General features: G+C 48.8%; 1 protein-coding gene across 1 annotated transcript in view; it reads right to left on the bottom strand.

Annotated features, from left to right (window-relative positions):
• Positions 1-5,066, bottom strand: part of c9 (complement component 9) — a 47,532-nt gene extending 42,466 nt beyond the window's left edge. The window contains exon 1 of the mRNA XM_060842339.1: positions 4,981-5,066. Within this exon, the coding sequence (XP_060698322.1) occupies positions 4,981-5,066 (86 nt within the window). The remainder of the gene's footprint in view (positions 1-4,980) is intronic.
• Positions 5,067-14,724: the final 9,658 nt, after the last annotated feature.

Raw genomic sequence — 14,724 nt, 5'->3', positions numbered from 1 at the left:
AAGAGAGCTAGAGAGCGAGAGTAGCGCAAACCTCCTTACTTAGAGTTGTTGGGAATGTGCTGTCTAGGAGAGTGGTGGAGGCAAATCCATACGGGGTTTCAACAGAGAGCTGGAAATGTCATTTGAAAGTGATTAATTAAGCAGGCGATGGGGTTAGGGCTAGAGAGTGGGGCTAACTGGGGGATATGGGGTGAGGGGTGGAGAGTGGGGCTAACTGGAGGCGATGGGGGTGGGGTGGAGAGTGGGACTAACTGGGGGATATGGGGTGAGGGGTGGAGAGTGGGACTAACTGGAGGCGATGGGGGTGGGGTGGAGAGTAGGATAAGTGGGGGGATTATGGGGTTAGGGGTGGAGAGTGGGGTTAACTGGGTGCTATGGGGTTCGTGGTGGAGAGTGGGGCTAACTGGGGACTATGGGGTTAGGGGTGGAGAGTGGGGTTAACTGGGGACTATGGGGTTAGAGGTGGAGAGTGGGTCTAAGTGGGTGGGCTATGGAGTTGGGGATGGAGAGTGGGACTAACTGGGGGGTCTATGGGGTTAGGGGTGGAGACTGGGGCTAACTGGGTGCGATGGCGTTAGGGGTGGATTGTGTGGCTATCCAAGGGCTATGGGGTTAGGGGTGGAGAGTGGGGATAACTGGAGGCTATGGGGCTAGGAGTGGAGAGTGGGGCTAACTGGGCGGGGCAATCAGGTTAGGGGTGGAGAGTGGGGCTAACTGGGGGACTATGGGGTTAGGGAAGGAGAGTGGGGCTAACTGGGGGACTATGGGGTTAGGGAAGGAGAGTGGGGCTAACTGGGGGATTATGGGGTTAGGGGTGGAGAGTGGGGTTAACTGGGTGCTATGGGGTTCGTGGTGGAGAGTGGGGTTAACTGGGGACTATGGGGTTAGAGGTGGAGAGTGGGTCTAAGTGGGTGGGCTATGGAGTTGGGGATGGAGAGTGGGACTAACTGGGGGGTCTATGGGGTTAGGGGTGGAGACTGGGGCTAACTGGGTGCGATGGCGTTAGGGGTGGATTGTGTGGCTATCCAAGGGCTATGGGGTTAGGGGTGGAGAGTGGGGATAACTGGAGGCTATGGGGCTAGGAGTGGAGAGTGGGGCTAACTGGGCGGGGCAATCAGGTTAGGGGTGGAGAGTGGGGCTAACTGGGGGACTATGGGGTTAGGGAAGGAGAGTGGGGCTAACTGGGGGACTATGGGGTTAGGGAAGGAGAGTGGGGCTAACTGGGGGATTATGGGGTTAGGGGTGGAGAGTGGGGTTAACTGGGTGCTATGGGGTTCGTGGTGGAGAGTGGGGCTAACTGGGGACTATGGGGTTAGGGGTGGAGAGTGGGGTTAACTGGGGACTATGGGGTTAGAGGTGGAGAGTGGGTCTAAGTGGGTGGGCTATGGAGTTGGGGATGGAGAGTGGGACTAACTGGGGGGTCTATGGGGTTAGGGGTGGAGACTGGGGCTAACTGGGTGCGATGGCGTTAGGGGTGGATTGTGTGGCTATCCAAGGGCTATGGGGTTAGGGGTGGAGAGTGGGGATAACTGGAGGCTATGGGGCTAGGAGTGGAGAGTGGGGCTAACTGGGCAGGGCAATCAGGTTAGGGGTGGAGAGTGGGGCTAACTGGGGGACTATGGGGTTAGGGAAGTAGAGTGGGGCTAACTGGGGGACTATGGGGTTAGGGAAGGAGAGTGGGGCTAACTGGGGGACTATGGGGTTAGGGGTGGAGAGTGGGGCTAACTGGGGGCTATGTGGTTGGGGTGGAGAGTGTGGCTTTCAGGAGCTGGGCTGAATGGCCACCTCCTGTACTGTAAAAACCTATGTTTCTGTCTACCAGGGTAAGTGTTGAAGTAAACGTGAGAATGTGGAGGATATTTATCTGGGGAAGGACAGGAATTTTTTAAAGTAGTGAGGGTATTTAAGGGGGTAATGCAGAGGGTATGATGCTATTCAAAGGCAGAACTGGGTCAGAGGGAACCAGTCTTCAACCAATTCAATTCGCTTCACGTGAAAGCAAGAAATTGTTGGAGACACTGGACATTGCAAAGAGCTACAGGCCCTGAGAACATTCTGGCCATAGTACTGAAGGCCTGTGCTCCAGAACTTGCCACTCCCCTTGCCAAGCTGTTCCAGTCCAGTTACATCACTGGCATCTGCCCGACAATGTGGAAAATTGCCCAGGTACGTCCTGTACACAAAAAGCAGGAGAAATCCAACCCAGCCCATTCCCGCCCCATCAGTCTACTCTCCATCCTCAGTAACGTGATGGAAGGGGTCAGTAACAGAGCTGTCAAGCAGCAGCTGCTCAGCAATAACCTGCTCAGTGACGCCCAGTTTGGGTTCCCCCAGGGTCACTCAGCTCCTGACCTCATTCCAGCCTTGGGTCAAACATGGACAAAAGAGCTGAATTCCAGAGGGGAGGGGACAGGGACAGCCCTTGACATCAAGGCTGTATTCGACCGAGTGTGGCATCAAGGGGCCCTGGCAAAACTGGAATCAATGGGTATTGGGGGCAAACTCTCCGCTGGTTAGAGTCATCCCTGGCACAGAGGAAGATGGTTGTGGTTGTTGGAGGTCAGTCATCCCAGCTCCAGGACAGCTCTGTAGGAGTCCCTCAGGGTAGTGTCCTAGACCCAACCATCTTCAGTTGCTTCATCAATGACCTTCCCTCCATCACAAGGTCTGAAGTGGGGGATGTTCACCAATGATTGCTCAATGTTCAGCATCATTCACAACTCCTCACAGACTGAAGCAGTCCGTGTTCAAATGGAACAAGATCTGGACAATATCCAGGCGTGGGCTAACAGGTGGCAAGAGCATTCATGCCAGGCTTATGACCATCCCCAGTAAGAGACAATCCAACCACTAACCCTTGACATTAGATCGTGTTTCTATCATTGAATCCCTTAGAATCAACAAACTGGTGCTGAACATTGACCAGAAACTCAACTGCACTGACCACATAAGCACAGCAGCTCCGAGAGCAGGTCAGACATTAGGAATACTGCAGCGAGTAACTCCCAAAAGCCTGTCCACCATCTACAGGGCACAAGTCAGGAGTGTGATGGAATACTCCCCCCCTTGCTCTGGATGGGGGCAGCTCCAACAACACTTAAAAAGCTTGACACCATCCAGAACAAAGCAGCCGCTTGATTGGCACCACATCCACAAACATCCCCTTCCTCACCCACCGACGCTCAGTAGCAGCAGTGTGTACCATCCCCTCCCTCACCCACCGACGCTCAGTAACAGCAGTGTGTACCATCCCCTCCCTCCCCCACCGACGCTCAGTAACAGCAGTGTGTACCATCCCCTCCCTCCCCCACCGACGCTCAGTAACAGCAGTGTGTACCATCCCCTCCCTCCCCCACCGACGCTCAGTAGCAGCAGTGTGTACCATCCCCTCCCTCCCCCACCGACGCTCAGTAGCAGCAGTGTGTACCAGCCCCTCCCTCCCCCACCGACGCTCAGTAGCAGCAGTGTGTACCATCCCCTCCCCCCCACACTGACGCTCAGTAGCAGCAGTGTGTACCATCCCCTCCCTCCCCCACCGACACTCAGTAGCAGCAGTGTGTACTGTCTACAAGATGCGCTGCAGATATTCATCAAAGATCCTCAGGCAGCACCTTCCAAACCCACCACCACTTCCAGCCGGAAGGACAAGGGTAGCAGGTACGTGGGACACCACCCCCTGCAAATTCCCCTCCAAGCCCCTCACCATCCTGACTTGGAAATATATCACCATTCCTTCAGTGTCGCTGGGTCAGAATCCTGGAATTCCCTCCCTCAGGGCATTGTGGGTCACCCTACAGCACATGGACTGCAGTGGGTCAGGAAGGCAGCTCACCCCCACCTTCACAAGGGGGCAACTAGGGACGAGTAATAAATACTGGCCAGTGACTGACATGTATGTCCCATGAGTGATTTTAAAAACTGTTGTTGATGGTGTATAAAGGTGGAGAAATTAAGTGGGTCAGGGTATTTAGAAGGATGGGAGGTTTTGGGAGCAGCTGGATGTCTGATTTTGTTTGTGCCTGGCTGAATCTGGCACAGGTTTGGTGATCTCCCGTTGCTCAGGATTGGTGTCAACATAATTAAACCCCTTCAGCACAATCCCGGTACTGAGCTCTGGAAAGCTGGTTTGTGATGCAGAGTGATGCCAACAGTGTCGGTTCAATTCCTGTACGGGCTGAGGTTACTGTGATGGGATTTCCTTCTCAATCTCTCCTCTTGCCTGGAGCATGGTGACCCTCAGGTTAAACCCACTGACTGTTGTCTCTCTCTCTCGAACGGGAAAGTGGTTCTCTGGGACTATAATGAGTCTGCCTTTCATTGCGCTCAAGTATATGTTTATAAATGTCATCATTGTAGGGGTCTCTGGAATCGATCCCACAGTTTTGGAATCAGGAATGAGTGAGGGAGGTAGGGAGGGGAGCAGGGGGCCACAGGATAGCGATCAGTTGCTGATCGGTACACCTTCCATACCCAGCATGAGACCTGTGTCAATCTCTGAATGAACCTGATCACCCTCCTGCTATCTCCCAGCCCCACCTCAAGGGGCAGCATTCTCATCTCGGAGACCTGAGCGCACACACTAGGGGCCAACTTTTCCAATGCAGCATTCCCAATGCAACATTCCCAGTGGCACTGAGGGAGAGCTGCTCTGTCAGGGATATCGATTTCCAGAGAAACTTTAAACCCAGATCCTGCCTGCCCCTGGATAGTCGGTCAAGGCTCCACAATGAGGGATATGTTGAGGAATAGCAGTGGAACGCTCCATCATGACCTGGCCAATATTCCGGGCTTGACAGCTGGAATGCCAAGTTTCCAAAAAAGACTACATTCAAAAATATTTCATTGGCTTTATGGCACTTCAGGATGCTGTGATGGGTGCTATGCAAATGCAAGTTTGCCTTTCTGTTACTCTGGTTTAAAATCCGCCAACGCAAGGGGTTTTGAGAATTCTGATACCAGTTGCTACACACATGCACTTACCTTTCGTTGCCCTCTGAGGTAGACAGGAGTGTCACAGAGGAGACCAGGAAAGCGTAGAGGGGAATAAAGGTATGAATTCCAGTCATTTTCTCCTAAACTCTGCTGATGTTGGATTGTCACATCTCCAGAAAACTTACAGCAAGAAGATTTAAATAGGACATGTCGATCAATCATTGACAGAACACTCCACTGAGGTCATTAACTCAGTGTTATCCACGCAGTTCCCAAAAAAAATAAAGATCAGCTTCCACCAAGGAGCAGCTCTGTGGACACAGAATCAATCAGCAACTTGGGGATATTTGCGGAGTCCCCTTCTCCAGTGAGTTATAGAATCATAGAGATGTAGAGCACAGAAGCAGACCCAGCAGGCCTGAAGAAGGGCTCATGCCCAAAACGTCGACTCTCCTGTTCCTTGGATGCTGCCTGACCTGCTGCGCTTTCCCAGCAACACATTTTCAGCTCTGATCTCCAGCATCTGCAGTCCTCTCTCACAGAAACAGACCCTTCAGTCCAACCCGTCCATGCTGACCAGAAATCTCAACCCAATCTAGTCCCACCTGCCAGTACCCGGCCCATATCCCTCCAAACCCTTCCTATTCATATACCCATCCAGGTGCCTTTTAAATGTTGGAATTATACCAGCTTCCACCACTTCCTCACCTCTTAGGTCTCTTTCTCCTCCCACCCTAAACCTTTGCCCTCTAGTTCTGGACTCTCCAACCCCAGCGACAGGACTTTGTCTATTTATCCTATCCATGCCCCTCATGATTTTATTAAGGTCACCCCTCAACCTCTGACGCTCCAGGGAAAACAGCCCCAGCCTGTTCAGCCTCTCCCTGTAGCTCAGATCCTCCAATCCTGGCAACATCCTTGTAAATCTTTTCTGAACCCTTTCAAGTTTCACAACATCTTTCCGATAGGAAGGAGACCAGAATCGCATGCAATATTCCAACAGTGGCCTAACCAATATTGTCATTGTCCACCACCATTCACAGGTGGATGTGGCAGGACTGCGGAGCTTAGATCTGACCCATTGCTTGTGGGATCACTTAGCTCTGTGTACCAAATAGTGGAGGAAGCACACAGTGGGACAGTTACTAACCAGGGAGAAACATATTCGCAAAGAATTAGAAAAGTGAGGAGGAAGTGAATGTATTATTTAATCATGGAGTCATGAGAGTCTAAGATGCAATGTCTGAAAGTGTAAGTTGCTATGATACAGAGACAGACAACAAAGCCAAAACAACGTCTCTACATCTGTATTTGCTAACATGGCAAAATTCAAACAGTCGTGAACTTCAAAATTGACCACAATGGTTCCTGACCAGACCTTTTGACCAACTGGTACCAGATTTTGTGAACAACAGATACCAGACTCCAGGTTTATAGTTTAAACAAAAGATTTAACAATTTATGAATAATGCAGTACTTTTGCAGAGCCAAGTTAAATCACATGCTGATCTAATTAATGTCTGATTTAAACCCCAATCTTTGACTATGGCACCGCCCTCCACTCTCACACAGTCAGACAGACAAATAGACAAAAGGAAAGGATAAATCCAAAGGAAAAACATCAGTGAGCTGTAACTGGACAGTTCACTGAAGCAGTCATCACAATCTGTAATCTCACAGGCACATGGGATTGTATTTTACCTGGTTCCTGAAGCCACCAATGAATACAGATAGCTTCTAGTCAACTCTAAGGAATATTCATTTAATTCTTACAACTGACAGCCTATTCTTTGAATTGATAAGTCAACAACCAGGGAGCAATCGAACCTCCACCCTGTCGCTTGGGGAGCCAAACTCCTCCTGACCTAAACACAGATCAAAAACCAGTTCAAACTCTAATCTAAGGGGCAACAGAGAGGGTGGTGTGTGCCTGGACTGAGGAAATGGTGGAGGCTGGTACAATTACAGCATTTAAAAGGCATCTGGATGGGTATATGAATAGGAAGGGTTTAGAGGGATATGGGTCAAGTGCTGGTAAATGGAACTAGATTCATTTAGGATATCTGGTTGGCATGGACGAGTTGTTCTGAAGGGTCTGTTTCTGTGCTGTACATCTCGACGATGCTGTGACTGTATGATTCTCATTGTTAGACTGGCGGTCTCATTAGGAGGCCCCAACTTAACTTTCAGCAATTGCCCTTTCTCGAGTTGAAATGTCTATAGAGTACTTTTTAAACAAGAATCAACCTGCAATTAACTTCCAGGCCTGGCCTCATAAGGAATATCAATTTGTTTGTTCTCTTGTATTTAAAAAAATACAAACTGCTGTGAAGAGAGGTTGTGTAGATTAGGATTATTTTCTTTAGAAAGTTGGAGACTGAGGGTGGGGGGTGGGGGTGGGGAACCTGATTAAGGTCTACAAAATCATGAGAGGTATAGACATGGTGTGTAGCGAGAAGCTTTTGCCCATGAGAGGCATAGATAGAGTCGATAGCCAGAGACTATTTCCCAGGGCAGAAATGGCTAACACGAGGGGTCATGGTTTTAAGGTGTTTGGAGGAAAGTATAGAGGGGATGTCAGAGGCGGGTTCTTTACACAGAGAGTTGTGGGAGCATGGAATGCATTGCCAGCAGCAGTTGTGGAGGCAGGGTCATTGGGGATGTTTAAGAGACTCCTGGACATGCATATGGTCACAGAAATGTGAGGGTGTATTCATGAGGATCAGTGGTCGGCACAACATCGTGGGCTGAAGGGCCTGTTCTGTGCTGTACTGTTCTATGTTCTATGTTCTAAAGTGAGGGACTCAATTACTCGGGGGTCACCAGTTCAGAGTGGCAGGAGAAACGTAGAAAGATCTTTCTGCAGAGGGTGGTGGATGCCTGGAACACATTGCCAGCGGAAGTGGCAGATGTGGGCATGATAGTGTCATTTAAGATCTAGACAGATGCAAGAATGGGCAGGGAGCAGAGGGATTCGCATCCTTAGAAAATAGGCAACAGGTATAGGTAGAGGATCTGGATTGGCAGAGGCAAAGTTATGGTCTGGGCTGCCTGCTTAAGAGTGTTTTGAGCGCTCTGGCCTAGTCCATCACATTGGTAAAAACGATGACTGCAGATGCTGGAAACCAGACTCTGGATTAGTGGTGCTGGAAGAGCACAGCAGTTCAGGCAGCATCCAAAGTGCAGCGAAATCAACGTTTCGGGCAAAAGCCCTTCATCAGGAATGACATCACATTGTTTGCCTTGATACTACTTGCAAGTTTATCCTTAGTTCATTTTCTCTATCTATTATTTTGTCATCTTTGCTGAGTTTAAAATCTTTCTCAACCCCCTGGCCTACTCCTAACTTTTTTTGTCTGTGTACTACAATTCTGCTGCTGTTGATGGCCCACAGTGCCTCATGGATGCCCAGTCTTCAGTTGCTAAACCTGTTCGAAGTCTGTCCCATTTAGCACGGTGATAGTGCCACACACCATGATGGAGGGTATTCTCAATGTGAAGGCAGAATTTCATCTCCACAAGGACTGTGCGGTTGACACTCTGACTGAAACTGTCACAGACAGATACATCTGTAGTCAGCAGATTAGTAAGGATGAGGTAAGGTATGTATTTTCCCATTTGTTGGTTCCCTCACCACTTGCTGCAGACCCAGTCGAGTAACTATGTCCTTTAGGACCTGACCAGCTCAATCAGTAGTGCTGCTGCCGAGCCCCTCTTGGTAATGGACAGTGGTGCCTGCTTGCTGCATCAAAAGTCAATGTTTCATTTTTGTGGGTGGCATGGTGGCTCAGTGGTTAGCACTGCTGCCTCACAGCACCAGGGTCCCAGGTTCGATTCCAGCCTCAGGCGACTGTCTATGTGGAGTCTGCACGTTTTCTAATCTCCCACCCAGATACATTAGATTTGGCCCAACCAGTCTGCACTGACCCTCTGAAGAGTAACCCACCCGGACCCATTTCCCTCTAACGCACCGAACATTACGGGCAATTTAGCATGGCCAATTCACCTGACCTGTACATCTTTGGACCGTGGGAGGAAACCGGAGCACCCGGAGGAAACCCACGCAGACACGGGGAGAATGTGCAAACTCCACACAGACAGTCGCCCAAGGCTGGAATCGAACCTGGGACCCTGGCACTGTGAGGCAGCAGTGCTAACCACTGAGTTGCCGTGCCGTGTCCTTCCCACCCTCAGTGCCTCCTCCAAGTACTGTACATCAACTGAGGGAGGACGATATGTGGTAATCAGCAGGATGTTTCCTTGCCCATACTTAACCTGAGGACATGAGACTTCACGGGGTCCGAAGTCAATGTTGAGGCCTCTCAGGGTAACTCCCTCCTGACTGTATCCCACTGTATCCCACTCTGCTGGGTCTGTTCTGCTGGTGGCTCGGGACATACCCAGGGACGGTGATGGTGGGGTCTGAGACATTATCTGTAAGGTGTGATTCTGTGAGAATGACCACGCTTGGTTTTTGTTTGACTAGTCAGCGCTGTACGGCATGTAAACAGAACCTTTGGTCCAACTTGTCCATATTTACTAGATATCCTAACCTAACCTAGTCCCATTTGCCAACACTTGGTCAATATCTCTCTGAACGCTTCCTTTCCATGTACCCAACCAGATGCCTTTTAAATGCTACAATTGTACCAACCTCCACCACTCCCTCTGGCAGCTCATTCCATACACTCACCACCCTCTGTGAGAAAAAGTTGCCCCTTAGGTCTCTCTTAAATTTTTCATCTCACCCTAAACCAATGCCCTCTAGTTCTGGACAACCCTACCCAGGGGAAAGTACATTGCCTATCCACCCTTTGCCTCTCATGATTTTATAAACCTCTAGAAGGTCAACCCTCAACCTCCAATGCTCCAGGGAAAACAGCCCAGCCTATTCAGCCTCTCCCTTTAACTCAACACCTTTGTAAGTAAGTCTTTTATAAACCTCTCTTGTATAGCAGGGAGACCAGAATTGAATATAGTGACAGCTCTCCCAATCTTGGCACTGGCCCCAGGTGTTAGTGAGGGGAACTTTGCAGGGGCGATAGGACTGTTTCTGTTGTCATCTTTTTCCAGTGCCTTGGTCCATAACAGATGGTCTGTTTGGTTTCATTTTGTTGCGCAGACTTCATAATTAGATCAATTGCTAAGTGACTTGATAGACCATTTCACAGAGCAGTTGAAAGTCAGTCAGATCTCTGTTGGTCCACAGTCACATGTAGGCCAGACCAGGTAAGGATGACAGATTCGCTCCCTAAATGATGATTGTGAAAAACCATTAAGTTGATTAATTCAGGATATTTTGTTTTCAATTAAAATCCACCATATAATTGCCCAAAGCATCAGCTGGTCTCCTGATAAATACCCAGTGACAACAGCATTGTACTCACCTCCCAAAAAGCAGATGGTTTCCGGGAAGATCAGAATTTAACAGATTAAATATTGGATTGGGAAAATTTGATTTGTTCAAGCATTGCCTGCAATGTTTACCTTTTGTACGAGTCAACACAGCCTAAATATTTAACAAATCTGACCTTTGAGGAGTTCAGGTCCGGAGTCTACACAGAGGAGCTGAATGAACAGAGCGAGGGGAAACCGAGACAGTGTGGCTACACCACACAGTAACAACAGAAAGCACATTGATATCCAGCTCGAGACATCATGTTGGTGCATGAACGTTTTCTTTAGTGTTGGAGGAGGAACCAGCAAGCTGTTTTTATTTTGGAGATCCTACTGTCAAATCACTCAATTAACTAAAACCCAAGCTCAGTCACTTTTGAACCAACCTGTTCACTGGAGCTGCTGGCCTCCTGGCTCAGAAATGTGGACATTATCCTGAGACAAGAACTCAGGAAGTGAGTTTTTTTTTGTGAAAGCAACCACCAAAATCACCCATTAAACCAGTAAAACAAGTAACAAAAAATCCAGCCCACCAGGAGCTGTGCAATAACAACACAAGGCAGGGAGTTACATCAAAATTGTGTTGGAGGAAAGAGATAATGAATGTCAGTCCCAGTGGTGGTCACCTGTCTCTCAATGCTTTAAGGAGACCACCTGTGCCCTCTCCAAGGGCACCCAGGCATGGACATTGCTGGATGGTGGGGGGGGAGGAAACTAGAGAGAGCGAGCGAGTGAGAGCGAGAGCGAGCGCGAGAGCGAGACCCACCTTCACAGCCCAATACCTGGACCTCTCCATGGCCCTTTCACCAGGCCCTGCTCCTCTAACCCACTTAGCTGCCCACCCTGCATGGGACTAATACACAGCCAAAAGAACAACAAGCAATTTCTTTGACCCACCAACAACGGCTTCAGCCACCTCCAACTAACATCCATTCCACAGCCCCACAAGAAACACAGTCAGACTGGGACTTGAACCACCATTGTCTCTCAGGGCTGTTCTGTCCAAAAGCCTAACCTTCCTTTTCAAGAACTGTAGACTAACATGGTGTGAGTCATGCACTGGAACATCAAAATCTCCCCGCACATCAGAATTCTGCAGTTGTTCTCCATTTAAATAGTGCCTTTTCATTTTCCTGTCAAAGTGAACAACTTTACATTTATCCCACATTATACCTCACCTGCCAGATTTCTGTTCGTTCACTCAACTGATCTAGAAATCAAATTAACGTGCAAACCCATTTCCTTCACAACCTCTCATCCCATCTCACCTAAATTGATGACATCTGCAAAACCAGCGACCATGTTTAGGGAATAGAACCAATACTAACACCGAGGACGGAATGACCTCCAGCAGGTGACCATCCTGGGATTCTGAAAGTGTCTTGGAGTGAAACTGCATGGCTTGTCCTTTTAACAGGATGATCCAGGGCAGATGGAGGGAGAGTTTTCCCCAATGACCAAGGAGACTAGCACCAGGGTCACAATCTAATGATCCAGGTAGGCTGCATCTGACTGAGATGAGGAGAAATTTCTTCACCTGGAGAGTGGTGAGGCTGTGGAATTTCCATCAAAACGTTGAGGTCAAAACATTGAAAGATTAAATTGGATGCAGCACTTGGGGCTAAAGCACTCAAAGGATATGGGGAACAGCAGGAATAGGTTAGAGTCAGATGAGCAGGTCACTCAGCCCTTATATGGTAGCAGGTGTACATGTAAAAGGGGTTGGCTAAAGGAGCCTTATTGAATTTCAATAATGCATCTTGCAGATGGTACACACTGCTGCTACTGAACATTGGAGGAGAGGACAGAGGCAGTGCACATCAAGTGGGCTGAATCATGTCAAGCTGAGAGTGTTGTTGGAGCTGCACCCATCCAGGGCAAGTGGGGAGTATTCCATCACACTCCTGACCTGTGTCCTGGAGATGATATCCAGGGAGGCAGGAGAGGAAGTTACTTGCTGCAGTATTCCTAACTTGATTTACTTTTATAGCCTCTATGTGGGGCAAGTCCAGTTGAGTTTCTGGTCAATGTTGTATGTTTTTCCAGTTAAAGATAATAGTGCACTGAAAGTCATAGCCAGTTATGGCCCATCATCAGGGTTGCAATTTTGTACCTGTAACCTTAAACCGTTCAAAGGCACAGGTTTCTAATAGGGCTTATACTTTGGTTAAAAGCCTTTTTGAAGGCCTTTCAGGCTGATCGGCCCATAACTGGCAGTTCATTGCAATGTCTTCAACCATGCATCCTTCTGGTCTCTTCACAGTTTGTCTTAATTCTTCCTTCCAAAGGGAGAGCATGGTGTACGGCCAAGTCAAGCCTACTCAAACAAACAGCCAATAGTATATCCCTCACTTCCACCATGATCCAACCAAAAAGGCAGCCTCCACCCTCAGCAGAACTCCAACTCTGCCCCTTTTTGATAAAGCTTCCCTATTCTAATCAGATTGGCCTTTAATTCCAAAATGCTTTGGCAGGGATAGAATTTGGTCTTTCCATTCCATACCCTCCCCATTAACCCCTAGACACTGGTGCCCAGTGTATTCTGCTTCACCCAATAGCCAACACTACCTCACAACCAGACCTTGAACAGATGCTCGTTATCTATTCCAACATAAAAGCTGTAACTGCATGGCAGGGCGTTAACTCTTACAAGCACTGACCACATCCTGGTCATTCAGAGCTGCCACTGGAAAGAATTCTATTCTTGGTTAAAAAGAACCAAGTATGTAGGAGAGTGAGTTAACTGGCACCTTACTCACTCAGTCTCCTGAATTACACTCAGCTAGTTTGAACCAGATATTGAATAGAGTGATGCTGAGGTAGGTATGACCTATGCTTGACACAGACCGTTGTAGCACCCCCAAAAAAAAACATGTCAATCAATTCAGGTTTAACCTCACTCTACACTTGGCCCTCACCAATCCTTTACCAATAATAGGAGGCAAGGACTGGAGAGCAGAATCGAAGAGTGTAGTTGGAACGAAACAGCCAGTCTGGCAACATCCAAGGAGGACAATAGTTGATTCCTCTGCAATCAGGAATGAGGCTGTGAGCCAAGGGGGCTGAGGGGTAAATGAGAGACAGTGGGGAAGGTAGCTGGGAATGAGAAAGAGTCTAAGTCAGAGTGGAGCAGATAGGTCACAAAGGGGCTGTTGATTGGGAAGTCAAGAGTAGTGCTGGACAAGCACAGTGTCAGGTATCACCCAAGAAACAGGGATGCAACATTTTAGGCACAAGTCCTTTGTCAGGAATTCCTGACTAGCTTATGCCCAAAATGTTGATTTTCCAGCTCCTCAGAAGCTGCCTGACCTGCTATGCTTTTCCAGCACAACTGATCCAGCATCAGCAGTCCTCACTGGGAAGGTTGGATCTGGGATTAGAAATGAGGAAACTGAAATCCACATTGGAGCCCTTCAACCACATGGCATCAAGGCACGAGATGATGTTCTCCTGACCAACTGACAGGTTTGGCAGAGGTGGCAGCCTAGGACTGGCATGCCCTTTGGGTGGGGGAGGGGAAGTTAAAGTGTTCAGCCACAGGGCAAAGGAATTTGTTTCTTTGGGTGCCCCAGAGATGTTCTGAAAAGATCTGCAAGTTGGTGCCATCTCCACTGTAGATGAGACCACATCAGGTGCAATGGATACAGTAGGTGGCAATGACTGAATCTATAATAGCAGTATGAAGGCTGTGGTTAGCTGTTGCCTCACAGCACCAGAGACCTAGGCTAGATTCCAGCCTCAGGAAACCAAACCAGCTCTACACATTTTCCCTGTCTGTGGGGAGGAGTCTATTTAACCTGGCTCCCTCCCACAGTCCAGAGATGTGCTGGTTTGGGATGCAGAAGGGCTAGATCAGAGAAGAGATGGTCTCGGATGCACAATGTGGAAAATAGACTCTTCAGTCCAACTCATTCTTGCCAATGAGATGCCTCAACCTAAATCTAGCCTCATTTACCAACACCCAGCTCATCCCTCAACCCTTTGTATTCATATACCCATCTAGCTGCCTTTTAAAGGCACAATCACTTCCTGTTAGCTCACTGCACAGAAAGCAATGCTTTAGATCCTTTAAAGTCTTTCCCATCAACCCTGCTCAACCAAAGCCATTCCCAGGAGTTGGCTGGACAGCCAGCTGGTTTAGCTCCTTTAAGAGGATAGCTTCCAGTCAAATGGTTTCCCTTCTCCCTCAGCCCCTTACCCTTTTTAAAAAAAAGGGTAAGCCTTTAGTTCTGGATCCCCCACCCCAGGGAAAGACTCATTTACCCCATCCATGCCCCTCCTGATTTTGTAAATCAAAGGTCACCCCTTCAGCCTCCAGTGCTCTAGGGAGGCCAGCTCCAGCCTATTCCATCTCTCCCTATAGCTCAGCCTCCAACCCTGGTAACATCCTTGCAA

Source organism: Hemiscyllium ocellatum, chromosome 2 (genome assembly GCF_020745735.1).
Source record: "Hemiscyllium ocellatum isolate sHemOce1 chromosome 2, sHemOce1.pat.X.cur, whole genome shotgun sequence".
NCBI classification, from domain to species: Eukaryota; Metazoa; Chordata; class Chondrichthyes; order Orectolobiformes; family Hemiscylliidae; genus Hemiscyllium; species Hemiscyllium ocellatum.
Note: the sequence above shows the minus strand (reverse complement) of the source record. Positions and strands in the feature narration are given on the sequence as shown.